Source organism: Eleutherodactylus coqui, chromosome 1, assembly GCF_035609145.1.
Source record: "Eleutherodactylus coqui strain aEleCoq1 chromosome 1, aEleCoq1.hap1, whole genome shotgun sequence".
NCBI lineage: Eukaryota > Metazoa > Chordata > Amphibia > Anura > Eleutherodactylidae > Eleutherodactylus > Eleutherodactylus coqui.
Genome location: NC_089837.1, coordinates 437,581,750 through 437,601,419, shown reverse-complemented (window position 1 = coordinate 437,601,419; position 19,670 = coordinate 437,581,750). Strand labels below are relative to the sequence as shown.

At 43.3% G+C, this 19,670-nt stretch overlaps 1 protein-coding gene across 2 annotated transcripts in view; it reads right to left on the bottom strand.

The window, feature by feature from the left end:
* The window catches only part of SGCG (sarcoglycan gamma), a 130,409-nt gene that overhangs the window by 88,568 nt on the left and 22,171 nt on the right, over positions 1 to 19,670 (bottom strand). The window contains exon 2 of one of the 2 annotated variants that reach the window (XM_066582234.1): positions 5,161 to 5,355. In XM_066582234.1, coding sequence (XP_066438331.1) covers positions 5,161 to 5,355 — 195 coding nt within the window. Of the gene's footprint in view, positions 1 to 5,160; positions 5,359 to 19,670 lie in introns of both variants that reach the window. The other variant, XM_066582225.1, reaches the window with a different exon arrangement.

Below are 19,670 nucleotides of genomic sequence, written 5' to 3'. Positions count from 1 at the left end.
GTAAATAGATGGCATACATAGTCAGCTCTGAGCTGAAACTAATTTAGTAGCATAGCGATCATAGTCGGAAGTGGTGTAACCATGATCATGCCCAGTGGGGTTTTTTTGTTTTACTTACCACAAAGGCACCACAATTACTATATAGAGGCTACTATTGCTATATAGGGGCCACTATTACTGTATGGGGACACTATTACTGGAGAGGAGCACAGTGAGGGCACTATTACTTTGTGGGCTCTCTACTAGCTTATGGGAACACAGTGGGGGCACAAAGTGGCACTATTTCTGTATAGGGGTACAGAGCGGGCACTACTGCTGTATAACAGCCCTATTACTGTTAATGTGTGGGTGCACAAAAAGGGTACTATTACTGTGTGAAGCCTTAAAGGGGCACTATTACTTTGTGGTGCGCCAACAGGGGCATTATTACCATCTGGGGTATTATGGCTGGAATGCTTGTGTAGAGGTAGGGATGTACTAGAAACAAACTAGGAGAAGCAGGTCTGAAATCTGCCCTGGGGAAAATTCTAAAATATACAATTCAAAGCTAGAGGTACAGATATAACAAAGTTCAAATTGACACTTACATAGTTGTGTTCTGCAGCATATAACTTTTTCTTGCATTTTCAATAGCTTTTCAATAGTTTTTGTTATGTTAAGATTGCAGAAAGTTATCAACGTCCACTTAAACTTTGCTATATCTGTATAGTTCTCCTCTTCTTTAGATAAAAATTTGCTTTCATCCTTTGTAGACTTCGTAAATCATTAAACTGAAAATGAACAATTAGCAGACACACCTAAGCAGAGATGCAAACGAACTAAATTGAATCATGGAACATTAACAGGCTGATATCCATAATAATTAACATCAATTGAAAAAAGATTAATTACAACATTAGGTTCTAGAACTTATTATAATAGCTTAAGCAAAAACCTTTAGCAATGTGATTAACCGTGTAACCGGCACGGAGAGAAATACAAATTAAAACATTAACTAAACAATAAAAGAACTGGCAAATGTGGAATGAAAACAATTACATTGTGGCTCACAATTAAAATCGATGGTGGAGACGTAATAAAGAAGATGAACGATCATACTTAACTGGGTTTGGAGATCGTAAATAATTCAAATAAAATTTTGAGTAATATAAAAATGACATTTTACCAGCTCAGTAATAATAATCTTTAGACTTTAGATCAATTTTTCAAATTTTTGCCAGTTTGTCATAAAAATATCATTAGAGTGCTATTCTACCAGCGATTTAGGCTGCGGGCAATGCTTTCGATATACTTCTAGCTGCTGGAATGCACCTGGACTTGCAGCTTGAAACAATAGCAAGTCCAGGTGCAGCCCGACAATTAGCGGTAAATCGTGAGCATTACCGGTGGCTGAAAATCTTTTTGTACTAGCACCCTCAAAAGGACTTTGCTATTAGTGTATATTTATAATTGGGTGAGCGGTCCATTAGCTCTCACTGTAGAAGACCAGTTGAATATGTTCGTCAGCCCTGAACGGCGACTGCACAGAGGTGCTTGGAAACCTGTAAGCCATGGAATGGTAATCTGCACAATGCGATATGTCATTTTTCTCTAGAAGATATGTTTCTAGTATAGAATTTTTCTGTAATACAGCCAATGTATAAGGCTTAGTGCCCACGCTGCAGAATTCCGCTTGCGGAGCCCGTCACGGCGCCCTTCCAGAGACCCCATACTCACCTCCGGATCCGCTGCCTGATTTCCCGCATCCTGTGCCAGCGCAAATGACGCGCCGGCAGTGTCATGTGACGCGCCAGCAGCATCATATGATACACCCACAGTGATGTGGGCGTCGGTGGGCGGGGAAGCGTTTTCACGCTATCTGGCGCTTTGCTACAGCGGAAGATAGCGTAACGGACGGCTTCCATTGACTGCAATGGAAGCCGGCCATGTGTACACCCGCGGCAAATAGCAAATGGGGAATTAGGCACCGTGAGCATTGCGCTATTAGGTTCAAAAGAAAGAATCTAATAGCTGCGGGGCAACGCTGTGGATTTCTGCCGGTGGGAATTAGACCTAATGTGTACACATGTTCTGCATGTTCTTTGCATACAGAATTTGACAGAAAAAACTCTATATGATGTCATATGAAATTAAAGGCATATGGAGGTAGAGTAAAGCTCCATAGAAGTCTATGAGTGCCGTATCACCGCTCTATACAACTTGGAGCTAGTATATATCTTAATATACCCATATGTCTATGAGCTTAAAGGGCTTATCTCACTACAGTCTTTATTTGTAATCCAGCTGCGGCATGTCTCAAAGTAATGGGATGTCTTGGCTATCTTCGGAGGTTCAACTGAAGTGAATGAAGCGAAATGTGTATGTGCGTTCTCTGCTGCCCCACACTTTAGGACAAGCTGCGGCTATCTTACAGATGAAAGCTGCATTTAGACGAGCTATTTTTTTTTTTGTGCGCCAAAGTGTACAAAAGAATCATGTCTATTAGAACTATTGGTTTCCTATGAAGTGTTCACATGTCCGCTTTTTAAAGGCACAAAATACTCACACCCGCAAAAAAAAAGAACACACGTGCCTATAATGCGCGACGGTAAGGTCTGTGCTGCGTGTAAAGACATTGTGTGCTGTTACAGAGGTAACAAGGGATGAGGGGACCTCTGGAGGGTTCCGTTAATCCTCGCGGGGAGTCCCCTCATCACTGAACACTGTGACAGCACTATCACAGTGTTCAGTGATGAGGGGTCTGCAGCGGGGACGAAAGAATCCCCTGCCACAACTGTCACAGAAGACCGCAATGCTATCCCATTGCTTTCAATGGGGCCGGCAGTGATTCTTGCATGCCCGCGGGGAGTCCCATCATCACTGAACACTGTGACAGTGCTGTCACAGTGTTCAGTGATGCGGGGACCTTCATTGAGCAGCTGCGCTTCTACCAGTACAGCTGCTCCAGTGAACGGGCATCTGAAACTTTGCCTGTTGAAGACCTGCACACACTCTTTTGGACACATGTAAAAGAAACCATGGAGCATCGGTTAAACACATTTTGCACATCCGTGGAGTGCAGGTTTTTTTGTGCACATAGGCATGCAAAAAGAAAACGCTCGTCTAACTGAGCCCAAAGGCTGTGGTAAGCATACTGTATACATTTTTGATAAGATATATATTTACATCTGTTTACTTTATTCTGAAAGCACGTTTGAAAAACGTTAGTTTTTTTGTTCCAGCAAATTGGAACACATACTAATTTAACATTAATTATTAACATATTGAGGATCATTTTGTTTTCCTACACCAAGCCAAGATTGCAAAGGCTCATAGGTGTCAGAATAATAGATACCCCCACAAGTGACCCTATTAGAAAACTACACCCCTAAGGGCGCCCACCCACTGGCGATTTTTTTTTCTTTGCGTTTTGTGTTTTTTCTCAAGAGCAATTAGAATTGAATGTACTCCTGTCCACTGGCGTTTTTTTTTGGTTTGCGTTGCGTTTTTTAACATAGGAACTGTCAGTTGCATATGTGTCCTTATTTTTCTCCTAATGCACCCATGAAAGTCAATGGAAATTAATGGAAAAGCCGCGAAAACGCGGCGAAAACGTGGCAAAAAACGCCGCGAAAATCGCAAACGCCAGTGGGTGGGCGCCCTTAATGTATTCACTGAGGGGTGTCAGGAGTATTTTGAGCCCACTGTTTTTTTCAGGAGTTAAAGGGGTTGTCCCGCGCCGAAACGGTTTTTTTTTTTTTTCAATAGCCCCCCCGTTCGGCGCGAGAGAAACCCGATGCATGTGTTGAAAAGAAAAACCGGATAGTACTTACCCGAATCCCTGCGCTCCGGTGACTTCTTACTTACCTTGCGAAGATGGCCGCCGGGATCTTCACCCTCGGTGGACCGCAGGTCTTCTGTGTGGTCCATTGCCGATTCCAGCCTCCTGATTGGCTGGAATCGGCACACGTGACGGGGCGGAGCTACGAGGAGCAGCTCTCCAGCACGAGCAGCCCCATTCAACACGGAGAAGACCGGACTGCGCAAGCGCGTCTAATCGGGCGATTAGACGCTGAAAATTAGACGGCACCATGGAGACGGGGACGCTAGCAACGGAACAGGTAAGTGAATAACTTCTGTATGGCTCATAATTAATGCACAATGTATATTACAAAGTGCATTAATATGGCCATACAGAAGTGTATACCCCAACTTTGTTTCGCGGGACAACCCCTTTAATGCAATTTAGAGGAGAAAAAATAAAATTTCATATATTTGCAAATATGTCATTTTAAAGACAGTTTTTTTTTTTAATGATGCACATGAAAATGACTTACACCCCGAAATGGATTCCCTGCGTTCAGAAACATACTAATTGTGGCCCTAATCTTATGTCCGTATGCACAATGGGGCCCAAAATGAAAGGAGCAGCCGGTAGCTTTCAGAACCGAAATTTTGCTTGAAGGTATTTTAGTCCCCATTGCCCACTTGTAGAGCTCTTGAGCGGCCAAAACGATGGAGAACCCCCACAAATGACGCCATTTTGAAAACTAGACCCCTAACGAATTCATCTAATGGTTTACTGTGCGTTTTGACCCCATAGTTTTTGAATGAATCTAAGCAAAGCAGAAGGAAAAAAATAACGATGCAATGTGAACCAAGATGGCTTTCTGAAAGGAAGGAAACTCCACTTCCATACAAGGCATGCTTTATTTTGCTTTAGGCTCTGAGACTTTGAGGACAGTTTCACATGGCCGTATGCGCAACTATGCTCACCGCTACGGGGTGTAATTGCGCATAAATGAGGTTTTTTTATCTTCCTTAGGCCGTTCAAACTCCGATAGTGAAAACGAAACCATTGAAATCAATGGTTTTGTTTTGTCCCGTTATGCGGCCGTGATTATCACGGCCACATTACGGCACTAAAACACGTCCATGTGTTTAATCCCTAAGGCGCAGTTTACTAAACACAGTTGTTGGCTCAGCAGCTGCTTTTGGCCCTGGATTGTGAGGGGCCCATTCACGATAACTAGATATTGAAATAGTATTTTATCTCATCGTCTTTTCGAAGAAGAATAATTGATTTCATCTTTCTACTTCAGCATGAAAGGATGACACTTCATTCTTGGATTCTATGTAGTATACCTGTATAATGTATTATAAAATGTAACCTTTACTCACCGGTGAGAACCACATGACCTTAAGAATCCAAATAGTGAGAGCAAAATTCACTACTAAGATGATGAGGAGAAGAAGGACAAACAAGTAAAGGCAGCGCTTCCTCCAACCATAAATCCCAATATTGTAGACATACTGCCTCTCCGGGCGCTCTATGCTTGTTCCTTCTGTGGTTGTGGTGTATTGCTCCCGGACCATCTGCTGTGAAATTAATAAAAACATACTATTAGTAAAGTGTTTGATTCTCTAATGAATATGCTAAATAATTTTACATAATGGATGTAAAATGTACCTTCTAAATGAAAAACATATTGTACGGTGGTGATATTATTTCGCTATTTGCAATTATTTTGCTAGAGTGGATTGTTACTCGGTCATAACATTAATGGTTCCCTGTGGGATAAAAGGTTGAAAAACATGCATGATGATGCAATTTTGTGATTGCACCATGATTCATAGGCACCCAAATGTCTATCTATGTCATATCTATCTATCTATCTATCTATCTATCTATCTATCTATCTATCTCATATCTATCTATCTATCTATCTATCTATCTCATATCTATCTGTCTATCTCATATCTATCTATCTCATATCTATTTATCTATCTGTCTATCTCATATCTATCTATCTATCTATATCATATCTATCTATCTATCTATCTATCTATCTATCTATCTATCTATCTATCTATATCATATCTATCTATCTATCTATCTATCTATCTATCTATCTATCTATCATACATCTATCTATCTATCTCATATCTATCTATCTCATATCTATTTATCTATCTGTCTATCTCATATCTATCTATCTATCTATATCATATCTATCTATCTATCTATCTATCTACCATCTATCTATCTATCTATCTATCTATCTATCTATCTATCTATCTATCTATCTATCTATCTCATATCTATCTATCTCATATCTATTTATCTATCTGTCTATCTCATATCTATCTATCTATATCATATCTATCTATCTATCTATCTATCTATCTATCTATCTATCTATCTATCTATCTATCTTTAATGCTTCAGGCGACAAATTAGAAAAGTGTTACAAAGTTAATTCCCATGGATTTATATACACTTTGCGTAACTATGCTCTTAATAGATAGACTTGAACTATCCTTATTGAATTCTTCCCCTCCAATAACCATGATCAGTGATATTTGCAGTAACTACACCTAATGAAAGACACTATTAAAGTTAATGGGCTGTTACATTAAAGTACATATTACTTCACACTGAGTAGTTCCTGGCATAGAGGGTTACTATATTTACAGTGCTACAGGATTCTCATGCCAAACTTATACAGCTAACTGTACAATGTATAAAATAATTCATCCATGTAATATATATTACCGGGTATAAATGCTTATTTGTGCACCCCTTAAAGGGGTATTCTTATGATGGTATTTGATGTTATTTCTTGATCAATAGGGTTCTGACTTTCAGGACTACCAGTGATCATTTATACGAATAGGCGCTAATTCATCTCTGCTGCCCCTTCCCAGTATTTCTAAACGAGGCAGGACGGCTGGGGACCTTCAGGCTACAGACCACAGAAGGGTATACCCTTTCTTTTATTAGCTTTACATTGTCGGTCCCAGTGGAATGTAGTTCCCACACTGCACCATAAAGGTACTGATCACAGCACCTGAGTGGTTTTACATAGGCACCCCTACAATGTGATCATAGAGTGCCCATGGGAGGCTTATGGGAGCCTATTAGACCTTAATGAACAGGGATGCTGATAGTCAGACCCCCAACAATCTACTCTTGGTGGCTTAGCCCATCAATTAAAAAAAACTCACTTTGTCTAAACACTCAGTTGCTGTGAGTGCTATTGACCCCAATCAGGTAGAAGCTAATTTTCCTAATCTTAGGGTGCTTTTACATTGGACAACTGTTGGGCACTTAAGACTCTGGCCAAGGAACTGTTTGGCAGGCCACTGTCACTCTGCACAGAGCAGGAAGTACATAGCTCCACAGATTCTGCAGTGGCCTGATGTGTTATTGCAGGCACAGGTCCCATTGAAGTGACACAGACAGACACAGCCCATGGACAAGCCAGGCACAGTTTCTGGACATCCCCTTTAAACTCTTGTTTCTATTTCCTAACACATACACCAACTTTTACATTAATTACAGAGAATTTTGAGTTTTGTTGGACAAAAGAAACTGATTAAAGCTTCTAATTGAACAGAAACATTAATTATTTATCTAATTCAATATAAGAGGTCATAGTAGAAAAATCATTATTTTCATTTCTGAGCTGAATCTAATGCATGGATGGGATGACTGGGAGAGACACGATGCTACATATGGGATAGTTAATTGCTAAATTTCACATTTTCAGTAAGACATTAATAATTCCTCAGAAATAGTCTTCATAAGATTTCCTTTAATTGAAGAGTAAATCACACAGCCAGCCGTTCTTCCTTCATTCCACATATATCAAAACCCAGTTTGATTCGGAACTATAGAGAAGACTGAGCCTTTGTTCCACATTCTCCTTTCAAGGTTCAATTAAGAGTGGCAACGTTAATGTGATGCTAGAGGACAACTGATGTCAAAAAAAGTATATTATCTGTTGCACCAATTATAAGGAAATTTTTCACAAATTCTCCTCCCCCACAAGGATCACTCATTGATTAAAACACATCCTTCTTCTGAAGTTGCTTTGAAGATGAATAGCTTGTCCGCTTCTTCTATACTCATGGGTCACTTACACAAATCAGCCATAAGCATTGAAAAAAATTGATTTGAAGTGTTGGTTGAAAAGTTTATAAAAGTAAAAAAGAGTTCATGTACACAGCTGTATTATGGGTCATAATGGGTCTGCCTTAGAGATAAATAGGGTCTCTACTGTACCTCTGCATGCTTCCAAGGCAAACAGAGAATTTTTCTTTGCGGTTACAAATCAAACCGAAAATTTTTTTGTATGTCCTAGACAGAAATATAACCATTAGAGATGAGCGAGCATGCTCGTCCGAGCTTTAGCATACTCGGATGTACTCGTCATTCGAGCCGAGCATCACGCGGTTCTCGAGGAAATTTCACCCTCTCCTCCCCACATCTTTTCAATGGAACCGCAGCTGCTGCCGGCGGCTCCATTGAAAACAATGATCTGCCGGCACCCCTGAATTGTTTTTCATGGAAGGGCTTTACATATAAGCCCTTCCCTGAAAAACAATAATTTTAGTGTAAAAAAATATATATATTAAAAAAAACGTACCCTCCGCTGCTGCTTTGTCCCCCGCAGGGATGAAGAACACATGTTTCCTCTCGCCGAATGAATGACAGGCGAGAGCTTCCTGTGATTCGCTGAGCGCCTCAGCCAATCACAATCAGCTCTTTCAGCAGGCGGGGATCTGCTGATAGATCACTACTACAGAGCCGGGGACAGCGCGGAGAAGATGCAGCTGAGCCGCGGCAGCTAAAGGGAGGTGAGTATCTATTTTTTAAAATTTTTTACACAATTTTTCTGGTTTTTCAGGTTAGGGCTTATAATTAAAGCCCTTTCCTGAAATCCAATTACCTGGGGGCGGCAGCAGGATCCTCTACCGCAGCTGTCATGTGTGACAGCTGTGGTAGGGAATTGAAGAATTCCTCTGCTGCATCTGTCACAGATGTGGCAGATGTAGCAGCAGGGAATTCTTTTTACTAGCTGGGATGAAGGAAACATCTGCCGCATGCGGCAGATGTGTTTTTCATCCCTGCGGGAGACACAGCAGCGGGCAGAGGGTACGTTTTTTTGGGGGGGTTTTTACACTAAAATTATTGTTTTTCAGGGAAGGGCTTATATGTAAAGCCCTTTCATGAAAAACAGTTCAGGGGTGCCAGCAGACCATTGTTTTCAATCGAGCCGCCGGCAGCAGCTGCTGCTCCACTGAAAACAATAGGGAGCATGGGGCACCTCGAAAAATGCTAGAATCTCCCATTGGCTTCAATGGGGTTCGTTACTTGAGCCGAGCTCTTGAGCATTACAAAAAGCTTGGCTCGAGAAACAAGCACCTGAGCATTTTGGTGCTTGCTTATCTCTAATAACCATACATACAGCACCTGACAGGCAGTGCATAAAGGCCGTACAGCTTCACACTAAGGATGTGTATGGTCATAATGCACTGGCACACAATCTTCATGACTAGTTTTAAGCAAACTTTTGAAAAGTCTGGACTGGCAGGTTTGACGGTGAAACGCTTGGTTCAAAATAGTTTGACCAGAACTTCACCAGTACATCTAAAACTGGTGAATAACACTGTCTAAGGCCATAATAGTGCTCCTCAAATATGGTTCATTTGCCTTGCAGCACTGGAGTCTTAGCCTTATATATTCAAATCTGACCAAGGACAACTGCTTGGCCAGATTTAAACCTAGGATCCCAGTACTACAAGGTCACCGACTAACCACTAAGCTTTTTTTCTCTCCTCTGGGGGAAAACAGGTAGAACATACAAATTCCTTGCAGATGTCATCCTTGATTGTATTTAAACCCAGTATCCCAGTGCTGTAGGTGTAGTGGCCCAGAGGACACTACAGGGTAGTAAAAAGGCTTACTAAGTCCTGGAGACCTCGCTATGAGCCTTTAGGGGGACGTAGGAAGCATCCTTTAGGGGAAAGAACCCTGTTTCTCCCTTCTCAATTGGTTAAAGCTAGTCTGCCTAGTAACCATTCAGTGACTGTCGGCATGTAATTTCCTGTTTGGTGGAGTGGGAGGAGTTGTTTAAAGCCCAGGAAAAAGCCAGGGTGTAGTAGAGGAAGTGTGTCAGCAGCAGGAGAGAATAGTGTCGGAAGCCAAGGAGAGCGGGTGTGTGTGAGAGGAGCTTGGAAAATCAGCACGGTGCAAAGAAATTAGTTGGGAGTCAGAGAAGGATTGTACTCGACAGCGTCTAAGGGAATGTGGAGTCCATTTCCACCCTGCAGGATGGAACTGGACCCTGGGCAGGCCCGCGAAAACTGGAAAGAGAGTAGTGCACATAATCGTGAGTCTTACCAGTACCTGCGCAGCATCCACTCAGTGTGCCGCCTGGCAAGCCCGTGCTAGTTCCTCCATTTCTCCACAAATAGTCACCGTCTCATCCAAAGTGTGAGAGAGAGTGTTAGGAAATGCATAAACCGTTGTTGCTTGTCTGTGTAAAGTACTGAAGATTTCTATTGCTTATTGGACATGCTACGTGAATGCTACCTACCGTATATTGGAAAGATTCAGTAAAAACTGTGTGCCTCCGGTTTTGCTCACATATACTGACTGCGGACAGGATACGGATCCCCAACACACAGAAGGACTATAAGATCCCTGGGACATTCACATGTTCCACATGCCAGGATGAGATCTCATCGCCACTGAATTAGAGAGGGAAAGACTGAACTACCTACCTATGGTAAAACATTTTTGTGGTCAGGGACACAGCATAGAGCAGATGAGAGTTATCCTACTGAAGGGCAGCGTCACAGAAGAATTTGGGAGCACAAATTTATGGCCATGTTTGATACACTCAAGAATGGAATGAACCTCTGCCCGGGATTCTTGCATTAGTGGAAAATATGATAAGTCTGAAGGAGGTCAAGAGGGATGTCCTCTTCCCAATCATTTTTTTTCTTTAAAATGTCATTAAAATTCAGAACTTGACTTGTAATAATGTTGCCATCCAATAGGTGGTGCTGCATCTCCTTCCATGTGCAGGTTGAAGGAGAGGTAAAACACATCATAAAACTGTCCTGAGCTCAGTGGACTGATTTAGGATTTATGTCTCAGCTCAGTTTGTCTGCTGTTTTAAGTGTTGAGTGCAAAATAGTCTCAAATTTCTGTGTGTGAAAATTTGTATTTCAATCAAAAGGCGTGTCCTCTCTGCATTTGTGTATTATATATGTGCCCATCCAAACCAGTTCCATTTTAGCCTGAGGAAGGATCAATAGATGATCCGAAAGCTTGCTGTAACATTGTGTATTTTTGTTAGCCATTAAAAGGTATCATATCTACAAGATTACTTGGTTTCTCTTACTGAGAACAATCACACTCCGGTTTTACAAAAACTTATCTGTTTGGAGTCTTTATTTCACAGTTACCATCATACTCAGAGACACTGGCATCACGTAGAACTATTAACCATTGCTGACATCAGTCATCCTTGTGTAATCCATTGTCTGCAGGGCCAGTGCTCTACACAGAGTAGCCACCATTGTGACTAGGCCTGAGTTTAAAAAAAACACTCAAGCTACTTCTGCCCACTTCAGCTCACTGCACAAGGCAACAGTGCTAACCGCTGATCCGCCATACTTCTCTTCCTTCTCCTTCTAGTCATGGCTAATAGAGGCCTTGTTTTTTTTAAATTTGCAATTTCTAGTTGAACCATTTTGAGGTTCATATACATTAGCATTTAATTTTTTATTTTCATATCATCTTCTACAGGATTTCTCCGGTGATTTCTGCCCTCCCCTACTGTCTCTTTCCCCCTTCCCTTGTAGATTGTAAACTCTTGTGAGCAGGATTCTCTCTCTTCTATACTTGTCTATTGCTCTCTATGTTTAATGTACTTAATGTTTTATTGTCTCATGTTATGTACATAGAGCCTTTTGTATTTCATATGTACAGCGCCCATATAAAAGCATCAACGTTGTGTAGACTACAGAGGGGATTTCTAAAGAAACAACCAACAAAATTCTTTGAGAGCCAAATGTGCTTTACTGCTAGTAATAATAATAAAACAATCAATCAGAACAAATAAAAATACTTCAGCGCTTCGTTGAGCTGTAACGGTAAATGTCAAGATCTTACTTGTTTGGGGGTGCCTGATCTCCTGGCACCCCTCACCTCCAAGGAAGCAGAAAACCCAATAGAGAGTGGCGTGTTTTTTTTTAGGTAAAAATTTAATATTTTTAAAACAAACACGTCGCATTATTTATTAATTTGTTTTAAAAATATTAAATTTTTACCTAAAAAAGAACACGCCACTCTCTATTGGGTTTTCTGCTTCCTTGGAGGTGAGGGGTGCCAGGAGATCGGGCACCCCCAAACAAGTAAGATCTTGACATTTACTGTTACAGCTCAACGAAGCGCTGAAGTATTTTTATTTGTTCTGATTGCAAATTTCTTCCTCCTTAAACATATGTTTGGAGTTATCTTCTTCTGCTGCTCTCCCTCTGGGATGTCTCAAGACCGTTGACCTGACAGTAACCACATTCCAACCTTAGAGGCACACGTGGACTAATAAACTGACCGGTGCCTTAACCCAAGGACCGGCTCAGTTGCGGTAAGTCCCCATACGTATTAAGCCTTTTCTGTTTTCCCATTATACCACTGGAGCGCCGCTTCTGACCATTATTGTTCCAATAAAACAATCAAGTCAGTTTTTTTAGTACGAACAACACAATACAAGTTCTCCATGTTTCTTTTTCATATATATATGTCAATACGTTTGTGCCATGAGCTTATTTTTGGAGGAAACAAACAGCTCCGTTTCCCCTGCAGTGGCCTGACTTAGTATTACAGTCAAAGTTCCCATTCATTTTATTGCAAAATTTGCCTATAACACCAAGCCTGGCCATTGCAGTGGGAACTTACCTTCCTACAGACATCAGCTCAGTGCATGAGTGCATCAGCACAAAGAACAGTCCATACCGACGGACCTTCACTGCTCTACTATTGACGACCTATCCTGAGGATAGGCCATCAGTAGTTTACAGGTGGAAAACCCCTTTGATGTTTTCGTTGTTATGCTCATGGACATTCCAGATATTTGGGGGTTATTTTGTGTTATACAGTATATACATTTGCATCTATTTAGTTTTTTAACAAAACTTTATTGTTCATTTACATTTTTTTATCATATTTTATTTATTCAATATGATAGCATATGTCCGCATGCTAGCCTATCGTGCCTAGAGATAGTCATAAGCCATTGAATGACAGCTGAGAGCTGCCTCTGATTGGTCCCTGTGCTCAGCCAATCAGAGGCAGCACTCACTCACCCATTCATGAATTCATGAATAGGTGAGTGAGAGCTGCCTCTGATCGGTGAGGTCTGTGACCAATCAGAGGCAGCCCATTCAGCAGGCGGGGATTTTAAATCTTCGCCTGCTAAATACTACACAGAGCAGTTCAGGAGAACTGCCGGCCGGACGCGGCTGAACTCCGGCTGCAGGGAAAAGGTGAGTATACTTTTTTTTTTTTACACATTTTTGGATGATTTTCAGGGAAGGGCTTATATTTTTAAGCCCTTCCCGGCTGCATTGAATTCAATGGGCGAACATCGTTCTCCTCTGCCACAGCTGTGGTACAGCTGTGGCAGAGGATAGCGGGCAGTGCGGGGCAGTTTCACTGCAAACGCTGCTAGGTGCAGCTTTTTCAGCGAATCGTCAGCCCTGGTCACGCGATTTGCGTGTGCGCATCCGTTATGCAATCCGCAAATCGCGGGAAAAAACGCCCGTGTGACTGAGGCCTAAGGGAGTTGTCCAAGATTATTATTTATTTTAAGAAACAGCGCCACTTTTGCACATTGGCTCTGTCTAGTATTGCAGCTCAGCTCCATTCCAGTGCAGTACCAGACTGAGCCTATGAAGGACAGTGGCACATAATAAAACAAATGAGAAAGAAAACTGATTTATTACTGCTCTCTACTGGAAAACTACCTCTGAGGCACAGAGAAGAAAAAATCAATCCGGTCCTATTTCAAACACTGGCAACCAGGCGACTGTAAACTAATAAAACACAACATCTAAGTGAACATTTTCTACTTGTTGCATTCACTTCTCCAGACAGAACATGGCACAGTTCATAAAGAATAACCTGCAGGTCACTCACAGCTCTCCGACCTGTCACTGGGCTCCGACGGAATAGCCAACTGCTTCTAAACAGCTGTTTGCGTCTGTGAATAAGAAGTCACCCAACACGCTATTATTGGAAAGAGCAGCTGCTGCCGAGCACATATGTGATGTATGTATCATACATGTTCATTAACCCCTCGCCCTGGAGACTCTACTATAATCATAAGCAAGCAAAATTTTTAGGGCTCCTGCACACAGGCGATTTTGCGCCCTTTTATGTGCACGCAAGATCACTTACACAAACCGCTTACAATAGCACCCATTGATTCCAATGAGTTCCTTCACATTCAGATTTTTTGCACCCGCACTTTAGTCGGAGAAAAAATACGCAGTGTGCTCTATTTTTGTGCACATTTACGTTCTCAAACCAGCATAACTGCACAATTTCACGGGCCCGGCAGCGTAAATAAGTACAGTAAAATGTGCGGGAACACGTGTGAAAGGTCGTGATAGTTTGAAGGCACTGTGGACGTGAATAGGACTGAGCTGCAATATCAGGCACTGCCACTACAAAATGGATGGCGCTCTGCCTGGTATTCATTGAAGGCGCAACAGTGCTCACACAAACACTGTGGCCTCTTCAAACAGCTGATCAACCAATCTGGTATCTATCACTTATCCAAAGGAAGTGTTGAAATGATAAAGAGCATGTGCCAGCATCAGGATGTTGTGAGTCGGGACTGATGGCATGATGTCAGCTTGGACCCAATCCTCACACTGCAGCCAGTTGAAAAAAATAATATAATATCAGTTAACAGAGTTTGAGAGGGGCACGTTATTGGAATACGAGTTGGATCGTCGTATCGCCAAAATGCCAGCCAGCTGGACCGTTCTGACTAGACTGATGGAGGTGTTGGGATCAGTGCATACATGAGGAGGGCATACCCACAAGGCGACTGAGTTCAGAACACCTTCAACAGACCACCAGTAGAGAATCGTCTGATCATCCAACAAAGACGGGCGGCTCCAACTGTTGTTGTCCAGAGACATGTAGTACCATCATTACAGGCCCCTATGCCTTTTGGAACCATTTCCAGACACTTGGTCTCATGCAGCCTATTATGTATACTGCCTTTGTCACCCATCTACTGACCACCTCTGTGTGCAGTGGTGCTGTGAACAACGAAACTAAACTGCCGAAAAGTGGAACCCGGTTGTCTTCAGTGATGAATTCAGGTTGTTTGGCCACTGACGACAGCTGCGTTTATGTCTGGAGACCTCAGGGTGAGCGCCTCAATCCTGACTTTACTATGAAGCGGACACTGCCCCCTGCTGGTGTGATGGTCTGTGCATCAAATACAACAGTCAGTCACCACTAGTAGTGGTACGAGGGACAATGACAGCTTAGCGATATGTTCAGGACATCCTGCAGCCACATGTGTTCCTCTCATGGCAGCTTCCAAGAGGCATTTTCTAGCAGGGTAATGCTCAACTCACACAAGGGTGTCACAGGAATGTGTCCATAACATTGCCATACCTCTGTGGCCTGCCTAGTCACCAGCTTTATCACCAATAGAACATGTATGAGACCATCTGGGATGCCAACTTCAACAGCCTATGAGTTTGCACGATCTAGAAGCTCAGTTACCGCAAATGTGGAGCGATATGCCACAGGGTGCCTTACAGAACCAGTATGCCTCCATGCCCACCTGTATACCAAGTTCATCCAAGCTAAAGGCTGTACAACAGGGTACTGGAGCCTCCATGCCCGCCCATATAACATCTTGTATACAAGCTAGAGGCGGTATAACAGAGTACTAGAGCCTCCATGCCCCCCCGTATCACATCTTGTATCCAAGCTAGAGGTGGTACAATAGGGCACTAGAGCCTCCATGCCCGCCCATATCACATCTTGTATCCAAGCTTGAGACAGTAAAAAAGGGTACTAGAGCCTGCATACCTGCCCGTATCACATCTTGGATCCAAGCTAGAGGCGGTACAGCTGGGTACTAGAGCCTCCATACCCGCCCATATCACATCTTGCATCCAAGTTACAGGTGGTACAACAGGGTACTAGAGCCTCCATGCCCCTTGTATCACATCTTGCATCCAAGCTAGAGGCAATACAACAGGGTACTAGAGCCTCCATGCCCCTTGTATCACATCTTGCATCTAAGCTAGAGGCAATACAACAGGGTACTAGAGCCTCCCTTCAAGGGGTCAGTTTTCCACAATAAATTATCCTGTTGCTCTGATATTGTAATCACTTATATCAACGTTACAATCACACAGAGAAAGTTTCATTCCATTCCGACAACTCCTTCTAGGGGAGGATTTTTTTTTACAATGAGTGTACATGGCAATATTGTCTATTATTTCATAACCAGCTGGAGCAAATCTCAAGTTGATGAAAATGCTTCTGTTATGAAATTTCATTTGTGAAAAACTAGACTCATAACCTGAGCATGAACATTATATTCAGACACTTGACCTGCAAAGCACCTTAAAGGAGATGTTTCGAGGAAGCAGTTAAATTTTTTTTTTGCCCAGTCCCCCCCATTAAGTACACATTACTAAGCCCCCCTGTAAATGACATTTCTAGCTGGTTCGTACTTACCGTTCCAGCGTTTCAGCAACTTATAAAAGTTTCCTCAAGATGGCCGCCGGCTCTTTCCCCGTCGCTCGCTGCAGCCCGACGTGCGCGCTCCCGAGACGCCGCCAGCTGTGTCTCCATGGCAACCGGACGCATCGCAGCCGCCGACCAGACGCCCCGCAGCCGCCGACCAGACGCCCCGCAGCCGCCGACCAGACGCCCACCGCCAGGCAGCAGGTAACCGGCGCTAGCCCCCGGCTCCCCAGCGCTAGACCCTCAGCCCAGGTGAAGGCCCCGGAGCCCAGCGCTAGGTTCCGGAGCCCAGCGCTAGTTCCCCCGGCCTAGCGGCAGCCCCCCCCCGGCCTAGCGGCAGCCCCCCCGCCCTAGCGACAGCCCCCCCCGGCCTAGCGACAGCCCCCCCATCGCAGCGACAGCCCCCCCGGCCTAGCGCTAGTTCCCCCATCACAGCGGCAGCCCCCCCCCCGGCGCAGCGACAGCCCCCCCGGCGCAGCGGCAGCCCGGCGCAGCGGCAGCCCCCCCCGGCGCAGCGACAGCCCCCCCCCGGCGCAGCCCGGCGCAGCGGCAGCCCCCCCCCCCGACAAATCACTTACCTGGGAGGCTTCTCGGGGGTGCTGGGCTGGGCTGGGCTTCTCCGCTGGGCAGCTCCAGTTTCTGCACCTTCCTCTAACAGAGGAAGGTACAGAATGGCCGCTGCAGCGCACTCCCGAGCAGTGACAGCTCGTCTGCGCATGCGCAGAAGAGCTGTAGCGGGGAGCACACTGAAGCGGCTCGTGCTGAATGGAGAAGACCGGACTGCGCAAGCGCGTCTAAAAAAGCAAGCTGCCAGCGAATTTAGACGGAACCATGGAGACGAGGACGCTAGCAACGGAGCAGGTAAGTGGAATAACTTCTGTATGGCTCATATTTAATGCACAATGTACATTACAAAGTGCATTAATATGGCCATACGGAAGTGTATAACCCCACTTGGTTTCGCGAGACCACCCCTTTAACAGTAAATAGGAAGCATTTGGCTTATTGCAATTTGTGCCGGTTTTGTTTCCCGCTAGAAAGTTTTCCAATCTGCTACGTATATAATAACTTTTCCCACATGATAATATGGTGTAGGGTAACTAGCATGTTGAAAATGTGTTCCTTTTAGAAGAACAATGGATAACACTTCTATTCAGCTCAATGTCTTTTTCTTGGAAATTGATGAATATTCAGCATTTTGCAGAGAATGTCCCTCAATTTCACTTGAATGTAAAGACATTCTATTATACATTATTCATACTAAACTAGTTTAGAACTACTTACATCTCTGCATCTTGTCTCTGTCTAACACATATCCATGCATATGCTACAATATGAATCACCTTTAATAATTATTTTGACACTTTTCAACAGAAAAGGACTCTTTAATGTCAATGTCAAGAGTGAATTTCTAAAACGTCTTGTACATTTAATTATGTAACACAATGTAATTGAATATATAACTATTCAAAGGGTTCAAGTCAAGATTTAAGAGCAGCAACTGGTACCCATAGGTACCTTTACCTGGGACAACTGTCGGGCCATATGCCTCATGTAAAGGTACCTTATTTCACCTTGACTAGTCTTGACTTTGTTCTGGTAGCCTCATCAATTCCTCCTGATTATACAAATCTGACAAGTAGCACAAGGATAGTGAATATACCCTACAGCTATTTTTTAAGACCAACCACACTTGAATTGAGGTCTATACCTGTGTCACACTGGGTTTCTTCGGACCCACCATAGGAAATGATTGAGGTTCGTCCTATAAACAAATCATGTTTTTTAATTGCGTTCATATCTTTATTGTTATCATGATACACAAAGGACTTATCATGACCTGGGTATAATGGAGTCATTCCCAGCTGTAGCCTTACCGATTTTATATCTCTACCAATACCCCCCCCCCCTTTCAAATAACGACATACATCCTTTTATTTTTTAATAATTTGGCTATAGTAGTAATTTTATTCAAACATAACTTTACATAAATTAACATGTCGTTAAACCCCACTCTTAACCATAAAACTGAAAGGGGGAGGTCCTTGGAGCCCCAAAACATCTGTCAGCTCACCATTTTGGTTCATAATGCCTCCCGCCACACACCAACTGACTCGGGAGACCCAATTTCTTAATTGCCTCCTGCCACAAGCCAACTGACTCGGGAGACCCAATATTGCTATTTGCCTCCTGCCGCCCACCTCCCAGCAAGCCATTACAAGACTAAACACCACCTTCTCTGCAAGGACTCTGCCCTGTCATAGCCAAGAAGCGACAGACCCACCATAACATTAGTCAAAGGGGGAAGGTGGCTATCCAGCCCTTGCCTTCTCCCCAACCTACTTTATGCCGAATCCAATGACCCCTCCGTAACAACATTACCCATCCCAACCACTCTTTATCTCCTCCATAGGGCAGTTGGGTTTGGACTTCCTCGTTCCTGCTGTTTACTCTTCTGTCTTCTTCTCCACACTGTCTTCCCCCTCTTGTGTAGCTCTTCCTTCTTCTTTCCCACACTTTTGTACCTATTTCCCTCTACAGTCTTCACTGTTAACCCTGTCATGGGCGGCTCCCACCCAAGGCCCTTCGGGCCTCCGCTACGGCTTGCTTTAGTAAGGTCTAATAGATTATTTTTATATCCCAAACTTTTGCTGACATGATTTACGCAACCCAGGGCCCTTCAAGGCTTGGTGTGTATGCATACAGGGATGCAGCTGCTGATGTACATGTAGACAACAAGCCACGAAAGCTCCTCAATTCTGTATATGATGTCAGTAGAAGCTTGGGATTTTTGACTGCCGGGATATGCAGCCATCCAGTGGAATTGGGCATCTTTTTAATGCTAAGTATATTACAAAAATGTTACTGATCACTGTAATATAAAATAATACAAAATATGGACCTCAGACAACCCTTTTAACAAGCAGCCTCCTGCTACACTAACTGGGGCACATCTTATTTCAGAAGTACAGCAGTGAGTCTTAATTTAATTCTGGAGCAGATGTCACAGATCGCTATGAATAGCAGGAAAACACTAGACTCTTATTCTAATGTACTGCCTGGAGACATGCTATTAGCAGATCATTTGTCGAGGTCATTGGGTGTG